This window comes from Phocoena sinus, chromosome 7, assembly GCF_008692025.1.
Source record: "Phocoena sinus isolate mPhoSin1 chromosome 7, mPhoSin1.pri, whole genome shotgun sequence".
Lineage (NCBI taxonomy): Eukaryota > Metazoa > Chordata > Mammalia > Artiodactyla > Phocoenidae > Phocoena > Phocoena sinus.
In genome coordinates, this window is record NC_045769.1 from 11,482,860 (window position 1) to 11,509,501 (window position 26,642).

At 40.2% G+C, this 26,642-nt stretch overlaps 1 protein-coding gene across 1 annotated transcript in view; it reads right to left on the reverse strand.

The window, feature by feature from the left end:
- Positions 1-26,642, reverse strand: part of COL4A3 (collagen type IV alpha 3 chain) — a 134,239-nt gene that overhangs the window by 70,186 nt on the left and 37,411 nt on the right. The window contains exons 2-3 of the mRNA XM_032637762.1: positions 1,987-2,043; positions 192-281 (exon numbers count right to left, since the gene is read on the reverse strand). Coding sequence (XP_032493653.1) covers positions 192-281; positions 1,987-2,043 — 147 coding nt within the window. The remainder of the gene's footprint in view (positions 1-191; positions 282-1,986; positions 2,044-26,642) is intronic.

Below are 26,642 nucleotides of genomic sequence, written 5' to 3' on the forward strand. Positions count from 1 at the left end.
TGATAATCATTTGAATCATCTTGGAATAAGATTCAGTTCGGAGGGCCCAGCTAAGACTGGAGCAGGAAATTACCAGAGCGTCCATCAGCTGGCTGCGATGTGGAATTCTCTCCAGGTTCTCAGCAGCCCTGGGGTCAGCATAAAGAAGGTTAAGTGGACTGGGGATTTTTTGAACTCACAGACTGGCATACCTTGGGTCCCTGTGGTCCAGGCAGGCCTTCCGGACCTGGGTATCCTTTCTGGCCGGGAGGCCCAGGGGGTCCGGGAAAGCCTTTCTCCCCCTGTTAAAATTAAAACAAGACAATAAACACAGAGAACAGCAATTCCCAGGAATAAACACACTCATAACCATCATTTTCTTTTCTTTATGATGTAATGATAATATTTTTTCCTTGGATTAAAAAAAATAGCCCTCAGCAGTAAGTACAAGAGTAACTCTAAACTTTCAGCTGTTAGTATTTGTCTGTAGGCTTGAAAGTGTTTGTCTTTTATCTCCTGGAAACTCTACATTTACCCAAATGGTAGAGCTACCCAGAACAGAGATTAAGGGAGCATGAATCAAGAACTGAGGGGAAAGCCCAGCTAGAAAGATGGAGGTTGGTGGAGTGTGTTTTCTGGGGGATGGAGAGACAGTGAAAACCAGGCACAAGAACGTCTTGAGAGTGTGCATAACTGCTATGTAGCTTGAAAGAACAACACACAGGCTATGAGTTTTAGTCCTTTCTTGATTACACAGGGATTAGGAATTCAATCTGCTGTCTGTGGAGGAGATGCAGGAGAGATATCGAGTGGCAAAACGAAAAGTGTGAGCTAAATAGTTAAGAGATGATATTACGGGAAAGCCCTCAGGGATGAGAGAGTAATTTAGTAATTTAGGCCCAATGAGGGACATGTTTCTGCCACAAATAATCTTCCCGTGGACACAGATCCTCCGGTTACTCTTTAATAGTAAAGGCCACAGGTTGATTCAGTCAATCTAGTTACACAATTAGCAACTTTGATTTTTAAAACAGTGATCAAGTCAGTGATTTCACACTGTGTGTGCATAGACACCCAATAAAAAGAGAAATAAAAGAATCTGCTAGACCCCTCTTAATACTCCATTACCTTCACACACCTTGAACAGCATCTCACCCAGAGTAGGGATTCCATAAATGCTTCTTGAATGCGAGAATGAATCATAGCTTTCCAACATGGATCTGAATATACTACTTTCATAGCTTCACGAAATACCCTAAGTCAAACTACACATGAATTATAGAATACTTTAAAATAAATGTGGTAATTTTTATTATTTTGTCTAAAGAGCTTAAAATATGTTCTTCTAAAAATATTTTTAAGCAGTCATCTTTCAATATTGTTAAGCCACTCATTAGCATATCTGAGAAAAGGGTTTTGTAAACAAAGGAAAAACTTTAGTTCTGCCTCTGTCTTAATTATCACAAATTGAAAGTTAATGGAGCGAATTAATGAGATTTCACGGCACTCATTTTTCACTCCAATTCTACAGTGGAGATGCTTTCCTTCACCGAAGTTTTGCCTCAGCTAGAGTGCTGCTGCAAGATTCTTTCGCCAGGGGGCGCCCTCACACCAATGCTGCAGGACAAAATCTGCAGGCTTCAATGTTTCTGTCAAAGTGAGGCAATCAAGTTGTTTTCAGTTGTTCTCTCGCGTTTAGCAACAACGTAAATAGATATATACACATGCAGGCATTCTTATAAACTTTGTTGTTCTTTAACTTACTATTTTTTCTTTACAGATCAAGAGAGTTACAGTAACTGCCGGTATTTATACAAGTTATTTGAAGTTTCCCTCCAAGGCCTTTTTCTACCACCCCAGGTTCATGTTTATATACAGTTACTTTAAAATTGGATTTGGGGAATGGAATATCATACTGCTGATCTTTTTGCTACGAATGAAAGAAGAGTGTGAATCCTTTAATGAGCTCTCTGGAGAAAAGCAGCAGAATGAAGGTTTTGTGTTTACCTTCTCCCCTTTGGTCCCATCACAGAAGCACTGGCCTTTGTCTTTACAGATACAGCCCTAGGAAGAGGGAAAGAGAAAGGGTTTTGTTTAAAAATGGCTTAATAGAGCCCAACTGACAGAACAAAAGCAAACATATTTTTCTGTTCTTTGAGCATCAAACACTATTTAGCAGGATCCCTGTGATACTGTAGCAATTCATCAATAGAAAGAGAGTAGAAAAGTGAGATGTATATAGAACTGTAGAGAGTACATCATTTTTATTGTATTTAGGAATTTCAAGTAATTTATTTATGCAAAAAGCCAAGTCAACTCTCCTTTTTTTCAGAACAATATATAGTTGAACCAAAGACCTACTACTGTACAGCACAGGGAACTATATTCAATATCTTGTAATAACCTAAAATGGAAAAGAATCTGAAAAAGAAAACATATATATGACTGAATCACTTTGCCGTACACCTGAAACTAACACAACATTGTAAATGAACTATACTTCAATTAAACAATGGTTAAATAAATACATAAAATTTTAAAAATATATATATATATATATATAGTTGAACCATATGAAATTTCCATTGTTGTAGGTAGAAAGTGGTCTAATGTTTGCAAATTTCTTAGGTTCAGCAAAATGAACATATATGTATTTGTGTATATTAATTGGTGATATCTTCTATGGGTAATTCTAAGGTTTTCTTTTCCTGAAATAATGTTCAATACTGAGAAAAGATTATCAGTACCCATCATGTATTGTAAAGAACAAACTAATTCACTGAAGCTAATATCAAAATGCTTTTTCTTATTAAAAAACAAAACGAAAAATTTAGCTGTGAACTTGGGAACTCTTACCCATCTAACTAGTCACTTTGACACACTTACAGGCCCAGCTTTCACATCTCTGCACACGCTGACTCTAATGAAGGTCAATTTTTAAATTCCTCTCTGCCAGCAGAGGAACAAAGAGAAATAGATTCAAGCAGTGGATTTAAAAAAAATTTTTGACACACCTTCTATGGCTATATATTTATCTTTTTTGGGGCAGTGTTAATATTGACTGGAAATCAGTTTATTTTCCCCAGGAAAAAATATTAATTGACAGCAGAGGCAGGGCAAGGCTAGGAGATGTGCTGGCTGGTAGGAAAAAGAAAAAGAAATTGCCTCAGATATTCCCAAAGTGGGGACCCTGTTTGTGCAATCAAAATAAGAATACACAAACATCTTTAATTGAATATATTTTCTGAGCCGAGGGCAGTAGGCTGTGCTGTTATTCAAGAAAGGGGAGGGCTTCCCTGGTGGTGCAGTGGTTGAGAGTCCGCCTGCTGATGCAGGGGACATGGGTTCGTGCCCCGGTCCGGGAAGATCCCACATGCCGCGGAGCGGCTGGGCCCGTGAGCCATGGCTGCTGAGCCTGCGCGTCCAGAGCCTGTGCTCCGCAACGGGAGAGGCCACAGCAGTAAGAGGCCCGTGTACAGCAAAAAAAAAAAAAAAAAAAAGAAAGGGGAGTCCATAGTAATTTTCATACACTCATCATTGATCCTCACCACATTTACACGCATCTCAATTTATGTGAATGGAAAGTAATTAACTGAAAAGGAAAGTCTATATTTTTCCCAAGGTTGGCTATTTGGTTTTTTTTTAGAAGACTAAATTTTTCCGCTTTTCCTCCCAGATGCTTGGCGTTATTAAGCCATACCTAGCTTAATTATTTTAATCTTGTCTTTCTAGGTTTTTAAACTTTAGTGTTCATTTCAGTCACAAGTTTAAGTATACTAAGTATATACTAAATCTAATATACTGATTTAGTATACTAGTATGCTAATATCTACTAAAGCAGTAGTTCTCCAAGTGTGGATTTCCAGACCAGCAGCATCAGCGTTCTCTGGAAACTTCCTGGGTGACTCTGATACTACCAGTCTAAACCAACAGCTAAATTCCCAGTCTGTAGGGTAGAGCTAATTCTCTGAAGATTTCTAAACACTATGCCATTTGAGACCCTCATTTGCACATCTGCTCTTTGTTTATGATGCCATTTCTTCTCTCACTCCAGGAAAGTAGCCAGGCTTGTATGCCCCTCACTTGAGGGATGCTTTTGTCACTGGGCTGAAAGCAAAAGCTGCCTGAAGACAAGATTTCTCCTGGCTTCTGTTTCTGGAGTGTAGGGACCTGTTGACCGTTGGCCCCAAGAGTGGAAGGGCCAGCAAGATGCTCCCACACGGTGTCTGGAAGAAGCAGCAGGGCTTCGGGAAGGAAAGTCCGAGTCCTACACCCAAGGGGACCAGATACTGGGGCGAGGAAGTTCAACCTGGGCAAGGAGCTGGGGCTCAAGTTTCCACAGCAGTGTGGCCACTGTTTTACATGGTCAGAGACCATGAGCATCTCTGATTCTTCTGCCTCCCAGACACCACAAAACACCTGGATTCCAAGCATCTCTGGACCACAGGTAAGAGGAGGCAACTGGGCCGTCCTCTAACTCCGAAGAAAATGCATGCAGGTCATCTTAATTTTATTTCTTACAGTAAAAGTCATAGTCGCTCTATACTACTGGGAACCTTTCAACCTTAGCTTGAACAAATAAATGTTTGCTGAGCTCCTCCAAACTAGGTCAGGTCCCCCTTCTTATATGCTCCCCTGGGCCACTTGCAGTTCTATGTTTAATGTATATTTTCCTTGATGGCCCTAAGCCCCAGGAAAGAAGGAATTGTCCAGTCTTGTTCACAATGGCAACTGGGGCATATAATATGTCCTGAACAAATGCTTGTGGATTGACTGAATGGATAAGTGAGTGGATGGAGCGCTGGTAATTTGTTTACATCCAGTTTGGTCCTGGAATTTCAATGCATGTGATGTCTATGGCTGTTGTTGGGCTGCCATGACTAAGATATTTCCTATGTAAATGTATATAGATTCTATATGTATGAATTCTGAACAACTGTGATTGAAGTGGAAGAGAATGAAACTAGAAGCTTTGGCTCTTTTAACACATGTTAAAATTAACACAAGGCTAATTAGTTGTTACTTGCTTGGATATAAATTTTTTTCTGGAAAAAATTTAAATCTTCAGAAGATTGAAAAACAGTACAATGAACACCCATGTATCTTCTCATCTAGGTTTCCCAACTGTTAACATGCTTTCCCAGCCTTTACAGCTCTTACTCTCTCTCTCTCTCCCCACCCCCACACACACACACACAAACTTTCTTGCCAAACCGTTCAAAAGTAGACTGTAGACACCATGACACTTTACACCTAATACTGCTGCATGCATCTCCCCAAAACAAGAGTATATTCTTATCCAGTTACAACATTATTTCCAAACCTAAGGAAGCAACATTGATAAAATAACGTAGAGTTACTAGTTTTTAAACAAGATCTTCAGCTTTACAAGGCCCTTGATGACCATTAGAAAATGAAAAGCTATTTAATTTTTAACAAATCTTTTTTTTACTTTATATTTATTTATTTTATTTTTTTGGCTGTGTCGGGTCTTAGTTGCAGCACGCAGGATCTTTCATTGTGGGGCGCTGGCTTCTCTCTCGCTGAGGTGCGCGAGCTCAATAGCTGTGGCGTGCAGGCTTAGTTGCTCTGTGGTATATGGGATCTTAGGTCCCTGACCAGGGATCGTACTCACGTCCCCTGCATTGGAAGGCGGATTCTTTACCACTGGACCACCAGGGAAGTCCCACAAATCTTTTATTTCATACCAGAGATTTGGTCTTAATCAATGATTTCACATATAATCAATACATGAGGTCTGATCTTAACAAGTGACTGTCACAGATCCAAGAAGCTTTAGAGCCGACACGGTTGCACCCAGAGGCCAGGCGTGGGACTCTGCGTGTCAGCCCTTGCTCCTCTGAATTCCCTCTTGCCTGGGGACTGGTCACCCAACAACACCGAGAGCAACTTTGATCCTTGTTCTTTGTCATCAAAACCATGGCACCTGATTTTTTACATTATTGCCCTTGAGTTTGCTTGAATCTTCAGGGGTGACATATTTAGCTTTTGTTTGTATTTGGTTTCATTGTTTTCACACAAGGGTGGAAGCCTTATTTAATGGTTTGGAGCCAGCTGGTCGGTTAGTTGAAAAAGTTAGTGAAAGTGAGGAATCAAAAACAAACTAACAAAAGAAACGTAAACATGTTAAGCATTTTATTTTAACTTAAAATACATAAATGCACAACAGTTCTTCAATGTTGTGAAATAGGGCCCAGGTCTTTTCTTTGGGAATGGGTCTGCTATTGAGAGGTGTAGGGCATCTCTTGCTAAGTCACACGCATAATGCACCACCGACATTTCCAGTTTGAGTTTCTTTGAAACAGGCCAATTGCTTAAAGATGCTTGTGGAGCAATCTGAGTATAGAGTCCTTCTAGATACGAATCCATGTATCCCTCTAACTTTTTTTTTTTAAATAAATTTATTTATTTATTTTTGCCTGTGTTGGGTCATCCTTGCTGCGCACAGGCTTTTTCTAGTTGTGGCGAGCAGGGGCTACTCTTTGTTGGGCTGCAGAGGCTTCTCTTTTTGTGGAGCACGGGGTCTAGGTGTGCAGGCTTCAGTAGTTGTGGCACACTGGCTTAGTTGCTCTGTGGCATGTGGGATCTTCCCGGATCAGGGCTCGAACCCGTGTCCCCTGCATTGGCAGGCGGATTCTTAACCACTGTGCCACCAGGGAAGTCCCTCCCTCTAACTTTTTAAATGTTTCCTCAGACACACTTAGTTGAACAGCAGTTTTCTATCAATTTTATCTTTTCAAATCTTCCAACCTAGTTTTCACAGAAACATGTCTTTAAGAATTTTCTTATTTATTAATTTACTTTTTAAATATAGCAGTGTGTACCTGTCAATCCCAAACTTCCAATCTGTCCCTCCCCACACCCATCCCCCTGGTAACCATAAGTTCGAGAGAAACATGTCTTTTTTATGCATTTGTATTTAAACAATTTGTTATTTAACATTTAATCAGATGACCTCGTTATAATAATAAGTACAACTGGCAGAAGCAGCTCACTCTTGGCAATCATAAAGCTCCACCATGGAGTGGGCATATGTCAGTGTGCTAGGGAAGCCTACGGGTGTCAAGGGAGCAGCAGACAGTGGGCATCAAACTGGTCTACCGTATAGAAGGTATGGAGAGTTCTGGTCAGTTGCTGAAAGTTAAAAGGAGAGTCATTGAGAGAGGGTCTACTGTATTATCTACTCATTTGCAGTGTCATCCACGGTGTAGATGTTCAGCCCTGTTGGCAAGACTCCAAAGCCAGGGCTAGGGCTGTGTTTCTGTGCCCAGGTGAGCAGAACTGCTCCAAAATTTTTCCAACTTTAATTTTCAGTGAAACTGGCAAGGCATCGCCTGCTTATATATCTGCACAATGGAACTGACTAGGATTTCAGAGGACGTGACAATTTTGCTGACATGTGGGTGCTCCACCTGATTGAATAAACTCATAATTATGGTCTGGGCAGCTCTCTGGCAGAGGTTCAGCCGCTTCCAAGTGCTGCAGAGAGCTGAGCAGAGGGCCATGTGAAATAAAGCACTTTGCTTTTCTTGGATATGATGACAGCAGCCCCAGACTCAAGAGATCCATTTCTCTTAATTGTGCTGCTTTTCTTGAAATAAATTTTTAACTTTGCAAATGTGTTTTAATAATTCAATAATTCAGATAGGTTATTTGACTAGAAGATAATAGTGGCCATATCTTCATTTTTGTTGAGTTTGATCCACTTTTTTGGACTCCCTTTTAAAACACCATGATTATATTAATGGAATATAACCCATTAATTACTACTCAAATGCTAAATCACTTGAAAACCAGTACGGCCAAATGCTATGAACTCTTAAGAAAGCATAACGACGGATATTTCTTAAGCAACATTTTAATGATTTTTCCTCTTCCAACAATAAAGTACCTCTTAGTTTCCATGTAACTTAATGAAGTGAGAAATCATTTGTCATGAGCAGAAAGCTCTTAATAATGCTTTTATGGCTTTTCTCCCCCTGCTAACCATTAACACACCAGGAAGTGATCCAAGATTACATGACGTTTTAGCATCATTGCATATTAAACAGTTGCACTTGTGAGACCCATTCATTTAATAATCACATTCATTTTTCTATGACCTCACTTAGGATGCAAAATAAACTTTGGTGGTAGAGCATCTTAAAAGCCTACGAAGTCCAGGAATTACACGCCTTCTGCCAGACCTGCATGGGATCTATTTCCAGATTTGCCAGTTACTATCTGGAGCTTTGGACAAATTACTTAATCCTTCCAAGTTACCTCACCTGTAAAGGAAGCAATTGGGCTGGCCAAAAAGTTCGTTCGGGTTTTTCCATAACATCTGACGGAAAAACCTGAATGAACTTTTTGGCCAACCCAGTATCATCTCTATAGGTCAACAGGGTGCCGGCAGGGTGTCCTGCATTCAGCAGCAGACTCAGTCACCGGGGGCGGCCACTCTCTCCTTTTCGGCAGTCCTGTGCCAAAGCACATACATGCTAATTTCTGATATTTTTTTTTCCAAACTAGCCACCGCCTTTCCAGACGTTTCCTCCTGAAGTCGTTTGTCCACTGCCAAATAACGGGTCCTGAGCAATTGTCAGAGAGACTAAAAAGTATTTTTGTTAAACTGCAAACGGATTAAGTAGTATTTGTTAATAGTCCCCTTAGAGTTTGCTGAATATATTAGCTGATTAACCAATTATGATTTGTACCTGAGCACAGAAACAATTTGTTTTATTTGTTTAATAAAATAAATATTGGGGTTTGAAACATCAATTGTATTTGATGCTTAAAAATGAAAGGTGGTAGATCAGATATATTACAAAAGCAGCAAGCACTTCTGGGAACGCTAATCAATCAGCTCTCACACTTTTCTCTCTGTTTCAACTCCCATCGTGACCATGTATTGCCCGTGTATCACCTGCACACTGCCTTCTGTTCGGGGACAGTGTGGCAGAAAGGTAAAGGGCACTGGCTCCAGGGCAGATTTCCTGGGTCTAAATGCCAGCTCTGCCAAGCCACCTGTGTGACTTTAGGTGATCTCTGGTGCCTCAGTTTCCACATCTGTAAAATGGGGTCAAATAGGTTAACACTGGTAAAGCACTTAGAAGGGTACATAGGATGCCTACTGAGGGCTGTGAAGGAAACCAGAATGTGTCACCCAAAATTTGCCTCTTTGATATACAAATATTATTTTGAATTGAAGTTAATTAAGAAACACTAAATGCAGAAAAAGCTCTCCCCTTTTGTGCCTAAATTCAGGAAATAATTCTCCTTTTAATAAAGACAGAATCTTAGCCCAGAGACGGCACTAGAGGAATCTGCATATAAACCTCATTAAACTAGCCCTTATCTCCTAGTTACTCCTTCACCATTTACTACCTCTAGCCCAAACCTCTTTGTCTTATCAATTCTTCACAAATTTACTGTTTCTTTGTCTGAAAGGTCTAAATGCTTCCTCCTCTGGTCACTTCCTTGGATCTTCATTCTCTTGCAAAGGCTCCCATGCACCTGTAAAATTTTTTTTAAAATGTGTATGCTTTTCTCCTGTTAATCTGTTTTTGTCGGTTTAATTTTCAGATCCAGCTAGGAACCCTAAGAGGGTCTAGGAAACTTTTTCCTCCCCTACAGCTGTTACAGAGGGCTATCCATAAGGTGGGCTATTACTAATATATTAACTTAATATTGCTACTTAAATGCCCATGAGCTGAGGGCTTATTACATTTACTAGTCTGCAAGTAGGAACTGGGTCTCACAATCTTTACATCCCTTCAGCACCGGCAGGCAGTAAAAAAATTATCTGATTTTTACTCTTAAAGCTAATAAAGGATCTAATTATGCACATACATTTTAAAAATTGTTCATGAATAAACCAGGAAACAATTTCCAAATGAGCTTGGATGTTTCCCCTTTCTACTCTCAAAGCATCGCAGGCCCAGTTTCTGTGCATCCCTGTGCAACAGACGTGGCCTTCCCAGCCCTCCCTCCAGGCTCCCCTCCCCCCCACGCAGCCCAGCCTGGTTTAGCAGAAGGGGAAGTTGGCAGCGTTCAAAGCTGGTTAACACTCTACTGAGCAGCTCTGTTGATTTTGCATTATGATTATTGACCCCCCTGCCCAGCCAATAGCCTGAGGCCAAAGTTTCTGTGTGTGAAAAGAAGAGCTGACAGACTGCGGGCCGGCGGTGCCAGACAGACTCCAGTGCTGTTCTTTGCAGGGTCCCTACATCCGCGTCTGCCTTAAGCAACCAACTGTGAGCCTTGGCAGCCTGCCCTCCAGTGACCGAGGCTGACATCCATGTGCTGCTTTCTGCAGTGTCCCCTTCTTCCCCGCCCAGGAGCCACTGTCCCCGCACTTGTGTATCACAGGGATCTCACTGCAACTGCCACTTCCTGTTTTTCTGTCCAGAGAGACAACACTAGTCTAGACTTCTAAACCAGCCACCCGTTTGTGATTTTCTGGACGACAGCAAATGCTCAGATTACTGGCTCTGACTAAGAAGGTGGCAATCAGATGTCTCTTGGTCCACTGGGGAATAAACTCACATAAAGCAGTGAGTGGCCTTTATACCTATAATCATTAACTCCCAGGTTTTTATTTTTCTTGCCCTAAAATGTTTTGAGTTCAGTAAGACTATGAGGCCGTTGCCATTCATGTAAGATTAATAGACTCTACAGTATCCTATGTAAAGGATGCTGTGGAGAAAATGAACTTCGATCAGGACTCTAATGATAGCAGGAGGCAGCATTTTGGGAGCACTGCTCAGGGCGCACTGCCTAGTGCATGATCTGATTGACATTTGATAACAGTTCTGTGAAGTAGATGCTATTATTAGTCCCTTCTTCCAGATAAGACAACTGGGAGATTAAAAGGCTGCAGGGGGTAAGGAACAGAGCTGGGGAATCTGAACCCAGGAGGGTTGACCCATGCCATATTCTCAACCCTATGCCCTGTGTCATTATTATTATTATTATTATTTTTTTTTTTTTTTTGCGGTTCGCGGGCCCCCCACCGCCGCGGCCTCTCCTGCCGTGGAGCACAGGCTCCGAACGCGCAGGCCCAGCAGCCACGGCTCACGGGCCCAGCCGCTCTGCGGCACATGGGGTCCTCCCGGACCGGGGCACGAACCTGCGACCCCCGCATCGGCAGGCGTACTCCCAACCACTGCGCCACCAGGGAAGCCCCGCCCTGTGTCATTATTGACCGGCTCTGTGAGCTACCGAGACATTGGGGGAGAGAGAATGCACATCTCCTGCCCTCATCTCGTCACTGCGCTGCAAGGGTGTAATAAAATCCCAGCAATAAGCATAACATGGTTGCTCATGAAATCAGCTGGGTTGGCTAGTGCAGTCCACAGGTCAAATCCAGTCTGCCCTCTTTTTCTGTATAGCCTGTGAGCTAAGAATGGTTTTCATATTTTCAAATAATTGAAAAAAAAATCAAAAGAACAATAATAGTTTGTATCATGAAAATTATGTGAACGTCACATTTTGGTGTCTGTAAATAAAGTTTGGTGTTTCTTCACTAAAGTATTTGTGGGTATTTGTTTTCTGTCTTGTTATGTAGGTATCTACATAATATCCTTGATCTTGCCTCTTGACCCTTTATGGAAAAAGCTTGTTAGCCCCTGGTGTAAATTATCTTGATTATATGTTTTGTGGCAGTACAAAAGTTACATAAAAACATTAAAAGAGAAACTAAGGAATTTACCAGCTCTGAGCTCTGGTGAGAGATGATTTTTCTGCCTCCAAATGTCAGACAGGAATTTGTCTCTTTTCCTCCCATCCCTCCCTTATTTGCTTTTTCCTCCATTACACTTAAGCCCAAGATAATGCAATTTTGGGACTGGAAGAACCCTGAAGATCATCTAATCCAAAAGTTCCTAGTGCTCTGGAATTTACAGAGATGTAAAATACATATTTTTTTAATGGACACAAACCTAGGACTGTCCTGTTTATAATTTGCTCTGTAAGGGCAATGGCCACCTACAAACACAAACAAACAAATCTAACCTCTCACTCACCAATCTGTCATCTACCACTGTCGTCATTCTGTAAAAATAAATGAATTAATTTAAAAACTATGAAGGAAGCAAGGAAATGCTCACAGAGTACAAGATGTTCTTTTAAAATGAAAACAAATAACTTTTTCTTCATAAAAAATCTCTACACTGTTCTTGAGAGGCCCGCGTACCACAAAAAAAAAAAAAAAAAATCTCTACACTGTTCTTATTTCTTTCATTTGCCTTAGTCTGATGAAAGTCTACACAGATATGACCTTGTGAAGCGCTAAACTAGGCATGACTGCCCCCCCTCTCTGCCCCCATCCCCCCTGGCTGGCCACTATTTGCTTAGTGACGTACTGCAGCATGGTTTTCTATTTGAGAGGTGACAGCAAGTTAATCTCACGCTGCATAAGGCACGCTAATGAATTAATTTTTAAAAATCGGATGCATCTTTCAAGAACCAATGCCTTTTAACACACACACAAACACACAAACCCCAGCCACAAATGGTAGAAAGTTCCAACTTCAGACCCACAGGTGGAGACACATGTTGGGGGATGGGGCCCCTCAGTTTGCATGCCTGGTTTGCCTGGGCATAGGACCACATCTTTCAGATAATATCTTTGATAATACTGTTTAAAAGAAATAAAATATAGCTTATATACAAAACTCAGCTCTCCCGTTTTCATTTGATAATCAGTGAATAAGCACTTAATAGGATTTTACCTGTTAACTGACAGTTGAACCAGGCACTTCAGGGTTCTGGTTGATCTTTCCAGAATGTGCTGCTTCAGATGGGAGTAAATCTCCTGGGAGAAGCTGCCTTTAGCCCTTGTCCGTGTGGAGAATGACCACATGCCTTTCACCACTTCCACAAGCTGTGACTTGGCTAACTGCACCAATTGTCAATGGCGAATCTAAAGTGCATTTAAAAGTTTTATATTTTTCCACTTTGGTTCTGGGACGGTTGTTAAGAGTTCTTAGAAACCTGGTACTTAATCACAGAAATGTTAAGACATTTTAAGGAAAAATCCATTTTGTATCCGTGAACTTAAAAGTATGAATGAAAGAAGCAGCTCAGGGTCACCCATAAGACAAGGCCACTTTTCCAAATGGAAGCCTTCTTTGGATTCTAGGGAAGATTCTGATTTTACATTATCTGGGAATATGGACACTGCTTGAGTAGCAATACTATTCTGAAGAAAAGCAAGAAAAACAGGCTCACTCATATGAGAGTTAATCCAGAAAGACAGTTGCTTAAATAACTTCGTATGTGTCCTCTCCTTTTGAACACCAGAATAAGATGATGGATAAAGGATTTTAAAAGTCAAGTAAAATGGGTGAGAAGACAAAACAAGATTAAAAGTGTCAATTAATTTTTGGAAGATGGAGGTGAGTGGAATCTTCAAGTCAAGTGGGATGGTACATTTATGAATACACTGGCACATAGTCTCTGTTCCAATAAAAGATAAGATATAAAAATAGAAAATAAAACAGACAAACTCAAAAAACAAGATGTATGTTTCCGGTGAGCAAAATGTCATGGCAACATATAGCAGTGGGAGAGGCCGAAGCCTTAGGTGGCTGGACTGAGTCTGAAGCCCACTGTGGTACCCGGGAGACTGGCTCCTGGACAGAATAGGGAGCACGAACCAAGAAACACCATTTTAACACTATTTGGATTGGGGTCCTGGAGGACTCCCAAGAAAGGCAGCCCTAAAAAGCTTGGCACACACAGAGGAGAAAGAGAAAAGAAACAACAAAAGTTGGAACAGAGCTGTGGTAGCCAGCCTCCAAGATGGCCCCAGCGATACCTCGTCCTGGTGTCTATGCTCTTGTGTGGTCCCCTCCCACACTGAACCAAGGTTGGTCTGTATAACCAAATAGAATAAGGCAGATGTGATGTTATGTCACTTCTGAGAATAAGTCATAAAAAGACATTGTGCCGTCTGCTCTCTCTCTTGGATTACTTGCCTTGGGAAGCCAGCTGCCTTGATAAGTCAAGGAGCCTGAGGAAGAGGCCCATATATTGAGGAACGATCCTGTGAATGACCTATTTTCAAGCTTCTCTTCCAACTCTGTCAAGCCTTAGATGACTACTGCTCCAGTCTATAGCTTGACTGCAGCTCCATGGGAGACTCTGAGTCAGCACCAACCAGCTAAGCTGCTCCCAGATCCCTGACCCTCAGAAAACGTATGAGATAACCAGTGTTTGATGCCTTAAAGTGCAATATTGTAGGATGACTTGTTAGGCCCAACTAAAATTGCAAGTTTGATGGAAATGATGAAGGAGAAATTCAGGAAATCTTCCTAGAAAATAGGACAAAAGAAAGAGAGGGGGGGCTTCCCTGGTGGCGCAGTGGTTGAGAATCTGCCTGCTAATGCAGGGGACACGGGTTCGAGCCCTGGTCTGGGAGGATCCCACATGCCGCGGAGCAACTAGGCCCGTGAGCCACAACTACTGAGCCTGCGCGTCTGGAGCCTGTGCTCCACAACAAGAGAGGCCGCGATAGTGAGAGGCCTGCGCACTGCGATGAAGAGTGGCCCCCGCTCGCCGCAACTAGAGAAAGCCCTCACACAGAAACAGAGACCCAACACAGCCAAAAATAATAAATTAATAAAAAAAAAAGTACTAGCATGATACAGATTTACAGAGAACAACTTTCCAATCTAATAAACTGCAGTTATTCAACAACAACAACAAAAAGAGGTGAATAAGAAAAATACTAAGGTTTGAACATCAATCCAGGACGCCCAGTGTCTGTCCAATAGGAGTTTCAGAAAGATAAAAGAGAGAAGATAGAAAGGAGGAAATTATTAAAAAGATAATGACAAGAAACAATTTTCTCAAGTGAAAAAAATAAATTTTCAGATTGATAGGGCCTAGGAAATGTCTTCCTCTCACAAACACACACATCTGAGGCACATTATCATAACAATACAGAACACTGGGAACCAAGATCCTAGGAGTAAACAGGCAACAAGAAACAGTCGCATACAAAGATCTTAGAGTCGAAAAGGCATTGGATGTGTCAACAGCAAGATCACGCGGGACATATGGCTTGAGGCCTTCCGAATTCTGAAGGAAATTGATTTTCAACCCACACTTTATACTCACCCAATGATACATAAGTTTGAGAAGACACAGACATTTTCAGATGTGTAATGAACAAAAATATTACCTTCCAGGCACACTTTCAGAGTAAACTACAGGAAGATGTGCTCCACCAAAAAAAGAGGATTAGGTCAGGAAAAGGGAAAGATATGAGATCCAGGAGAGAGACCTAACTCAGAACGACAGTCTCAGATGACGATGGTACACCTGACCGAGATTGGAACCAGAGAATTGGGGCCCCAAGGGGACACCAAGGAGACAAGACAATTGTCTGACGACTGAGACAGTAGGAAATTTGAAGACTTCGGGTAAAACAAAAGTTTGTCCAAGAATGTCTACAAACGTGAAAAGTAGTGGCTCAGCAGTGGACAAAATTTCCAAAATCATGCAATACTGATTTAACCAAAAGTTACGATACAAGCGTGTTGAGAAGATTTGAGGAAAAGGAGGGAGGTGGGTCATGGGAGCGTCCTCCCCTACCAGACTGCAAGTCGATAGATAATGTCCAAAGTGGCAAACTGAGAAGTAACTCTATAAGCCCGTTTTCAGAACACGGAGGTGAATAAATGGAAAAAATAGACACAAGAATTGAAAGTGGTTGCCTCTGCGGAGGGGAACTTCAGAGAGGGGAACCCGAAGAGGGGCTTTGTTTTGTTCTGTCTTTAATATTCCAAGTATTTTATCATTATCACTATTATTTTTTTACTATCTGCATACTTTATGTTGCTAAAAGTTAATAGTAAAAAAATAAAGTTCACTCATAACAATAAAAAAGAAAGTTCACCTCAAAAACAGAAAATTTCCTGTTCCTTTACATTTAAGGTTCTATAATTTATTGTATTCTCAAAGAAAGAAGCATTCTAAGTTCATATTAAGGGATGTTTTCCTTCAATTGGAAACTACCAATTAGTTCTGACTTCCCGGGAGAAAAAAAAATACAGTCAGAATAAACACAGGAAAATTTTAAGAAAAATGATTCAGACACATGATGAAGAAACCTCAAGCTGACAATTCTCTGAGACAAAAATAAATCTGGAGGTTGCCTGAGAGCTCAGTTGCTGGTAGTGGAGACCTACCAGTTCTCCCTTGTCATAAATCATGGAATATTAAGACTGCAAGAGGCCTTAGGGTCATCCATCTCATACCGATTCTGAGGTTGGTCCAGATTTTATCTAGAGCCCGGAACTCCTAATTTTCCCTTGGCTAGAGGAGCTGACTGCCTTTTGGAGAGACTGCAAACTTCATGCACAGAGACGGTGCCGCACACAAGCTCTCCTGCCCACAAACTTGCAAGCTCACCGTAGAGGAGGAGAATTCTCTATGGCTGCACTGTGCTCGGGCACAATTCCTGGCTTAGGTTGGTCACCCCTATGAAAATGTCTTCTCCGTAACAGTGGATAGTAGATGCTGCCTAATTAACATTTTGATTAGGGTTGGACATAAGCCAATAAATCATGAATATAACTTTCTATAAAGCATAAGAAGAGAATCTGATACCCTGAATTTGCTTTGGAAGACGTCTAATATAGACCTTTTGGATGGTTTGTTGCATTGGTTGTGATTAGCATCCTTATTTGATAGCACCAATTCAAATCTAATTGTGATTCAGAAAAACCTCTCTCTTTCGTTTCACGGTACTACAACTAAAATTTAGGATAACAGCTCTCAACTTTTAGTATCTATAAATTACCTGGAGCTCCAGGTAGGCATGCTTTTCCCAGGATCCCTTCCTCATGAGTAAGTCTGAGGACCTAGCATCTGCATTTGAAACAAGTGGCCCAGAAGACTGGGTTCCCCAGACCACACTTTGAGAGTCTCCTCAGCATATCAAGCATGAAGCAGGAACTAAGACTCATCTGGAAAACTATTATACTAACCTCTGCGCTATTTATGAAATAATGAAAACAGCATTTATTTTTAAAAATAGAAGATGGTTGGATTAATTACCAACCCTAAATAGATACCCCAAATTGCATTACATCACTTCCCCTATTAAAATTATTTGTTCCTCAGCACGATACCCATCAGCAAGATGTATGAGGCTCTTTGTATACTGGTCCCTCTATTTCCCCAGCCTCAGAGGCCACCGCTCACCCTCGCTCTCATTCCCATTCCTGTGCTTTTCCACATGGTCCTTCTTTGGCCTGAATGCGCACTTCTCACCACCCCTTACCTTGCTTGGCTAAGTTTTGCTCATTTGGGAGCAGTTCAAAGTTTACTTCTTTCTGGAAGACGACTTCCTACCTAAATCCTCTAGGTAGTTAGTGCCTCTCTCCTCTGTTTTGTGCATAACTGCTCTCATATTACATGTCTAATTGCATTGTAGGTATTTGTTTACATGTCTTCCTCTATCTCCTGACAAGCCTTCTCATAGGAAGCCACACTTTACTCGTCTCTGTGTTTCTGGCAGTGGGGACAGTTTCCCAGGGCAGGTCTGGGGGGGAGGAGCCGTCCTCCCCAGGGGAGAAATTGTCTCCTTAGCTGTGGCACAGGACATAAGGGGCCCCTTTGCTTATAAACGAGGCCCTCTAGATACACCAGAATGGTGGGAGTGGTCCATATGTATGGAAAGGTAAAAAGAGTAATGTAACAAACACCCCTTTGCCTACCACCCAGAGTAAGAAATACCACACTATAAATACAGTTGGAGTCCCCTTTGTTGTCTCTGAATCCTCAGTTAAGTTTGCTCTATGAAACTGTCTTATTCTGGGGAAAATTGAACAAGTGGCTCTCTGTCCTGCTCTGATCCACGAATGGAACAAGAGAAGTGGAAACTGAGATGCTTGGGAGATTCAGTCTTTAGCAAGCACAGGAAATCAGAAGAAGAAGCTACCAAGAAAATGCAGACCCCAGGGAATTTGCAGACGTCTTGGGCAGAACTTGGACTTCCCATGGATTTGAGATGGGATTCAAAGAATTTCAAGTGGTTTTAAACCTCAAAGGATAGGGTACTCCTAGATAGCACTGGGGCTACAATCACAAACAGCAGATGCTCAATATATGTTGACTGGATGAAAGACAGATTACAGGTTGCTAAATACATAAAGATGGTACATAAAATCGGTGGTAGGGGTAATTTATATAACTACATAAAATATATAACTCTAATTATAGTGATGAAGGAAGGTTAAAAATGAAACTGGGCAAATATCAAGAGTAATACAATGTTTCACAGCTCTGAAAACAGACCATGGAGAGATAAGCATGGGAATATAATGACGACAGCTAGAGTGAGACATCCTACAAAAATAAGTAAGAAAGTGTAGGGCTTCCCTGCTTGGCGCAGCGGTTGAGAATCTGCCTGCTAATGCAAGGGGACACGGGTTCGAGGCCTGGTCTGGGAGGATCCCACGTGTCGCGGAGCAACTAGGCCCGTGAGCCACAACTACTGAGCCTGCGCGTCTGGAGCCTGTGCTCCGCAACAAGACAGGCCGCGATAGTGAGAGGCCAGCGCACCGCGATGAAGAGTGGCCCCCGCTCGCCACAACTAGAGAAAGCCCTCGCACAGAAACGAAGACCCAACACAGCAAAAATAAATAAATTAATTAATGAACTCCTACCCCCAACATCTTAAAAAAAAAAAAAGTGTAAGCTATGTCTCTGGAAAAACAAACATGGATATTTTAGACATTTTAATGATTGACTGAATATTTCTTCTCATCCACATGACTAATGCCAAGTAAATAAAATCGTAGGAGCAGATAAATGAGAAAGCCACGGGAGAATTAACCAGAGTCCTTAGGATTAGCACTGGGGAAAAAAAATCCATTAGCTGGCAGAGTGTACTATTATAAATAGGAGGGGCACTAAGAAGAATAAACACATGAGCTGGAAAGCAGAGTAAGAGGAAAAGGCAAAGACAAGAGAAAAGCTGGGTCGGAGGATAGAGACTTCGTTCTATGCTATTTCATTTTTGATTAGAAGATGAGAAATTCTGCATAATTGTGGTATCTGTTTTGCAGGAATACAGAAGGACACGATAAACGGATTTTTAAAGTTAATTCTGTATTTCAGAATAAGAAATACAAGTAGGCAAAAAGAACATAATTTCGAATGCAAACAATTGAAATTTGGATCACTAAATTTCTAACTGTTAAGCATCAGATATGTTTTGGAGCTCTCTGAGATGATTCTATTTGCACACCAGGAATTCCTAATGTTTGCTTTGCTTTTCTCTTATTATTAAAAATATCTTTGTGTTGTTGCTGAAATATAAAGTTTGCTTGTTCAGAGAAGGCATCTAGATAGCTTGCTTCACTGTTAGTTTTGGAATGAAGACTCCAGAAAGAACAACAAAAGTGCATTTAAATTAGTTTTCTTAGGACAGAGATATAATCAGCATCACATCCTAATAAGAAAGGCAGTGTTTTTACATGACATCTTTTCAAATGTGTGATTGCGTAATAGAGAACCCTAAAAGGGGTTTAGCTATTCTGGCAAATTCAAAATAATTATGTATATAATGTATATATATATATATATATATATATATATATATATATACACACACACACAATTTATACACAGCATGTATGTATATATATATGCAGACAAGTAAAATGGTGCGGCTGTCTGTTAATAGGACTTTGCTAGTCAGAGTTCATGAGAGCTGCAGTGTCGTGCTGTGCTATAGTCATTATACAATGTTTTTATTCAGTCACATTCAGGTTTTTTAAAAGTCATTTACTCTGGGAGTTTGAATGTGTACTTTTTTTTTTTTTCTTTTTGCGGTACGCGAGCCTCTCCCGCCACGGAGCACAGGCTCCGGACGCGCAGGCCCTGCGGCCACGGCCCACGGGCCCAGCCGCTCCGCGGCACGCGGGATCCTCCCGGACTGGGGCATGAACCCGTGTCCCCCTCATGGGCAGGCGGACTCTTAACCACTGCGCCACCAGGGAAGCCCTGAATGTGTATTTTAATGGATGAATGTGGCTATCACAGCAGCCCTGAGAGCATCTCCTGCCCTTCGGCAAGCACAGTCTTGTTTGCAGAAACAGGCTGCCCAACGGAACAAGCAAAGCCAGTAATGTCCAAAATAATGTTTAACTCGAAGGCCTCCAAATATTTTTTTAAACATTTTTTTGGATGTGGATCATTTTTAAAGTTTTTATTGAATTTGTTACAATACTGTTTCTGTTTTGTTTTGGCCTTTTGGCCGCGAGGCATGTGGGATCTTACCGCCCTGACCAGGGATCAAACCCGCACCCCCGGAATTGGAAGGTGAAGTCCCAACCACTGGACTGCCAGGGAAGTCCCTAAGCCTCCAAACTTTATTACTTCATCTCTAAAGAAAAATACTGAGGTCCCATCAGAGACTGCACTGATCAAGTCTTTTTTACAAGCACACTTTTCTTGAACAATGATCTCTGCTATTGAATTCAGTTGCTGAAACCACAAGTTTCATTTCTGAATCTTCGCATGGTAAATACACTGCTAGATGACATATTGATAATTTTTCACAATTTACAGCTTCCCCGGAAAAAGGGAGGAAAGCCCCAGAATTCACCGTCATGTAGTGATGTAGCGTACACCAAGTATTATTTTTTTTCTGTCTGATATCAGCTTTTTCTACAGCCCAAATCTATAAACTGTGGTTCTTGGCACAAATACCCAAATACAACAGGGCTATAGCCAAGAAAACAATGGTTAAAATCAAGACACCCTGTTGCAGATGTTTAAAACTAGCAACTATGCCTTCATCACTGCACACGGGCTGCTTGGTGAGTACCATGCTTACGAATTGCTCCGTTGCAAAAGGAGCAAAGTGGGTGAGGTAGCAAGTCACGTCACTAATCCATCTATGATGATTAAAAAAAGTCTCATTTTGACCCAGGGTTGTTGGGAAACATGAAATATTCTAATTTCTAGATAACTGGAGTTTATGCCTTGAAGTGCCCAAACTTCGATCATCTGTCACTGTATTACACAGCCCTCTGCCTTTGTAAATAGATTTTAAGTGGCATAATCTTCCTTCTCTAAACACTACTGCTGTCACTGTCAACATTTTCATATCTTAATGGATTCTGGGCAACTCACTGATAATTAAGAAATATTTGTTGATTGATGGTATTACATGTATAGAGAGGTTTGCATCTATATCATTTGACTACAACATAGTATATGGCTTCAGTTGTTAAATATCCTTTTTTTTTTTAGGAAGGGTTTTTTTGAAGGCATTCTGCCTTTCCTTCTTTCTGCTGTTGGTTTGCTGCCTGTAGCTGTCTGTAGTTCTTGCTGCATTTCTAATTGTTTCATATGTGTTATTAAGAAATCAGGTAACTAGAGTTTGGTAGAATTGCTTACAAATTCAGAATAAAAAGACTCTGGGTAAAGTCTGAAGGCCTCAGCTGTAAACAAAGTTCAGGAGATTTGCAGTCTTGTCCAGGTTTTTTATTATCTTCTAGATAACTGAAATTGCTAGGTAAGGGTGGTGTTTATATAACTAATAAGTAAATGTTACATTTTTATTAAATAAAATATATACAGTCATATTTTACATATCCTCTTATTTCTAAAAATGTTTGGTTGTGGTACAATATACGTAACATAAAATTTACCATTTTAACCATTTTTAAGTGTCAGTTCAGTAGCGTTAAGTGCATTCACATAGAGCAATCAATCTCCAGAATTCTTTTCATCTTGCAAAATTGGAATGCTATACCCATCAAACAACAGCTCCCTGTCCCCCCACCCCAGCCCCTGACAGCCATCATTTTTTCTGTCACTATGAATTTGACAATTCTAGGGACCCCATATAAGTGGACGCACAAATGACTTGTCTTTTTGTGACTGACTTATTTCACTTAGCATAATGTCCTCAAGGTTCATCCATGTTGTAACATGTAAACACTCTCTTATTTGCTTTATCATAATTAAAATTTTAATATCAGAAGAGTAGTACAAACATCTGTCATTGAAAGCCAAGGTCACAAAATGCATACCTGCCTACATGAAGCTAGGAAAAACTGAGGGAGTATAAATCTGCCCATAAAAGACACAAGATTTCAAAAGGGGCTGGTTACATACATGACAGCATATCAGTACAGTGGAGTATTATGGAAACACATAAAAAGACAAGGCAGATCCATATTTATTACCTCGGAGAGAAGATATGACATTAAGTGAAGAAAATAAATTGCTGAAACAGCATGGTCATATTTCACATTTTTGTATGAAACATATATGTATATGTGTAGAAATTCTGGAAGTATATACATGAAATGGTTAAAAATGATTATCACTGGGGGTGGGATATGCCTTTCAAATATGCCTTTCATATTTGACTTTTTACTTTCTTTAATTGTTTTAAAACTTTTGCATGTACATTACTTCCTAATCTGGAAAAGAAACAATAATAACAATTTTCCTTTCCTTTCAAAAAAAAAAGAAATAATGATGATTATGAGGGAATGGTAGGCTGTTGACTTATCCACAAATATAAAAAAAAATTCATTGCTGAGAAATGTCTATGTTTTAGGTTCAGCTTATGTTAGTTTTTCATTTCAGTCCTACGTTCTAAGACAACTAAACGACAACAACAAACCCCAAAATTCGAATACAAGTTTCATACATTCAAGAATGAGTCAGTCTGAAAACAAATATTTTTGTGCACGCTTTTCATTTTTGTGGAGTGGGTAAATAGTGCCCTTGGGTAATGATGTGATATGATAAGAGGTTCTTAAAGCAGACGCCCAGACTGCAGAGCTCTATGGGTTTACAAGAAAGCTCTTCAGAATATGGGGCGCTACATACAAGAAGGAAGCTAACAATGTCCATGACCATATTTCAAAGGGCTCGGCAGTGACTCTCAAGTTCTCTACACACAGATGTTTGCCACGTTTTCCACTTTACACAGCCAGTGCCTCTAATTCGTAATGAATAGGCATTTGAAGAATGGAAAGCCAGTCGTATACCAGGAGCTATAGCTTTAGGATTGTAATGTGTTTTACAGGCTCTGGCTTATGGAATAAAAACCAAAAAAAGACACAATTCTGAACACACTCTATAGTCATCTGGCTTTAGAGAAAGAAACAGAGAAAAAAGGTTTGGATGCCTAGCTGTCATGAAAATGCAACTTCCTTTAAAATGTATGAGACAAACAGCATATGTCTAAACCAGAGAAGATGCGAATGACAAAATCCCCATCAAAGAAGCCATCTCTGATAGAACATTGGAAATATTAATGGCATGTCTGATATGCTTTCCAAGTGTGCATATTTAAGGGATTATAATACTAAGACATTGTGTTTTACTAGGTTATCGGGAATTTTCACATCAATTACCATTCTTGATTTTGTGGTTTGGTACCTAAGAGTCCCCAAAGCATTCAGATTTCTCAATATGTGGAAGGTATAATGAACCAGAATCCAATTTACTCAAGTCATCTTCAGAACTGATTCTCAAATAATATAGAGTTAGTTTCTTTCCAGGAACATATTTTCATCTGTGGTTGCCTGTAAAATGCAACCAGACTCTTGTTCCATTGGGGCTCTAACTTTATTTTCATATGCCTCTTATCAGCAAAAGACTGAAACAAGAATTTACATCTCATAGGTGTGGTTTAGAGCAGGGGTAGAAATATAGCCTTCAGGGCAAACCGGGTCTACCACCTGTTTTTGTATGACCCTCGAGCTAAGAATCTAAAGATGTAAAAGCATAATCAGCCTTTCCAGGAGAGCAGTTGCTTAAAATATTTACTTTCTGACTCTCCAAAAAGAATTTGTTGGCCCTGGTATAAAGTAGAAAGGATTGGAACTAAACAGAGAGCAAGAAGACTTGAGTTAGTTTTCAGACTGTGTGATTTTGGGCTGGCTAAGGACCTTCTCTGGGTTTCCATATTCCTATAACATATGGTCTCTTTTAATTTAATTCTAATTTGTGTTTCCGACAACACTGTAGCTATTTAAGAAATTCTAACCAACCTAATTTGCACAGCACCCAGAGAATAGCACTGTGACCTCAATTTGCTTTGGAGGAAGCCAAGCTGGGTCAAGATGAAAGGAAGTAATTATGGTGTTTACAAGTTTCTAAATGTCAAACCAAAAAGTTTGACGGAAACAGGTTGTTTATGAATGGCCAAGGCTATACTGATTGAGTCAAGAACCATCTCTAGTGCAAGGGTCTTGAGTTTTACTTTAAACAGGTTTATAGCCTTCAAATAGACAACAGTGTCTTGACTCTGAAACCTCTCAATGACTTTCACCAGGACCCTACAAATCGTGGATGTTCACCCCACACTATGGCCTGACATTTGAGGCCTGGGAGTAAGAGCTGAGAATGTGCTTTTAGCGGTAAGACAGGAGCAATATGCACCAGGGATGACCAAGAACTACAGTAAGTGAGAAGCATCGTTCTAAAATGTACATGGAAGTGTAATAAGCCCACAGTAGAACAGATCTGAATAAAAGGACCAGGGACTAAGGACTAATAAGAACCTGCTGTATAAAAAAATAAATAAAATTCTAAAAATCCAAAAAAAAAAAAAGGAACAAGGAGGGAACATGCTGGTGTAGATTTCAAGACATATGATATAAAACTATAGTCATGAAGCAGTGTGTTGTTGGTATAGAGATGGACAACAGACCAATGGAACAACAAAGAACCTGGAATAGACCTGCAGATATGGAAACCTTGTATATGACAGAGTCGGCATTGTAGAACCCTGGGGAAAGGATGGTCTATTCAATCAACAGTGCTGAGTCAATTGGTCATGCATATAGAAAATAATGCAAAGTTTCTCCATCTCATGTCTTACAAAGGATCAATGCCAGATGCACTAAGGACTCAAAGGAACAAGACACAATTTTTAAATTTTAGAAGAAAATTTAAGAGCGTATTTTTATGACCTTGGTAGGGAAGGCTATCTTAAACAAGATGCAACAACACAGATTATACATTAAAAAAATTGATATATTCTACCATATTCAAATGAAAATTTTCTCTTTCCCATAGATACCATAAAGAGAATGAAGAGATAAGTCATGAGCTGTAATATGATATGTGCAACACACAAAACTAACAGAGAATTAGTACCCTGAGAATCAAAAAGAAAAAGACAAAAGAATAAACAACAGATATGACCAGTCATTTCACAGAAGAGGGAACATAAACAGTCCATAAACATGCACAAACATGTCCAACACCATTATTAATCATAAAGAATTATTAATCCAAATTCAGGTATGACTTCACATGAATCATTTTGGCAAAATTAAAAGTGGGTCCCAGACCAGTGAAAATTAAGTCTGACGGCATCAAATGTTGGTGAAGATGAAGAGAACCCAAACTCTCATAACCTGCTGGAGAGAACATAAACTGTTTTCCAATGTGAACGTTGGAAATGTTAGCATTTCCTAATCAAGATAAACATGCACACCCATGACAATTCCATGCCTAGGATACTCCCTACAGAGGCCCTGACACACGTGCACCAGGACAACTGAACAAACATATATTCACAGCAGTACTGTTTCTAATAGTAAAAACTGAAAATCCCCACATATACTTCACGGAAGGATGAAAAAATAAATTTTATTACATTAGGATGGGATATTATACAGTAATGAAAATGAAGAGACTACAGCTTTACAATTAATAAGGATGACTTAAAAAAACACACGTAGAGTGAAAAAGGCAAGTCACAGAAAATTCATACAGTAAGATTCCGTTTACAATGAGTTCAAAAATAGGCAAAACTAATATATGTATAAATGTATATATATATACACACATACATTTGTTTGTTTAGAAATAACTGTGTAGAACAAACCTACAGAGAAAAATAAGGAAATGATAAACATAAAATTCCGGATTGCATTTGGTGGTGAGGAGACTGTGGGAAGGGAACGTAGTCGTGGTCGACCCCACTGGAGTTTTAAATGCACGGATGAAGTTCTGTATCTTAAGGTGGATGTGTGTGTGTGCATGCACTTGCCTGTGTGTTTATTGTGTCCTCTTTACACTGTGTGTTTGCAATATGCACAGTCTTTTATATGTATGCTGCATTTGATAATGTACTGCTTGTTATAGACTTACAAGGATACTTTGGAACCTTTGTCCCAATTCTGCAACAACAGCTAACGTCAGTTTGGGTTTGTTTCAGCAAAGGTAGTCAGATTCATGGATAACGCTTACACAGCTTTTACTAGGTGCATCGCAATGTATTAAGCACTTTACTTCCAGTAACTCATTAGATCCTTACAACAACCTTTTGAGAATATAGTATTATTCCCAATTTACAGACAAGAAGACTGAGGCAGACGACATTAAATAACCCATCAAGCACCTGAGGGTTGGTGAGGACATACCCATTTATATGTGGAATCTAAAAAAAAGGGTACAAATGAACTTACCTACAAAACAGAAATAGAGTTACAGAGGTAGAAAACAAACTTATGGCTACCAGGGGGTAAGGCGGGGGGAGGGATAAATTGGAAGATGGGTATTGACATATACACACTACTATATATAAAATAGATAACTAATAAGGACCTGCTGTACAGCACAGGGAACTCTACTTAATACTCTGTAATGGCCTATAT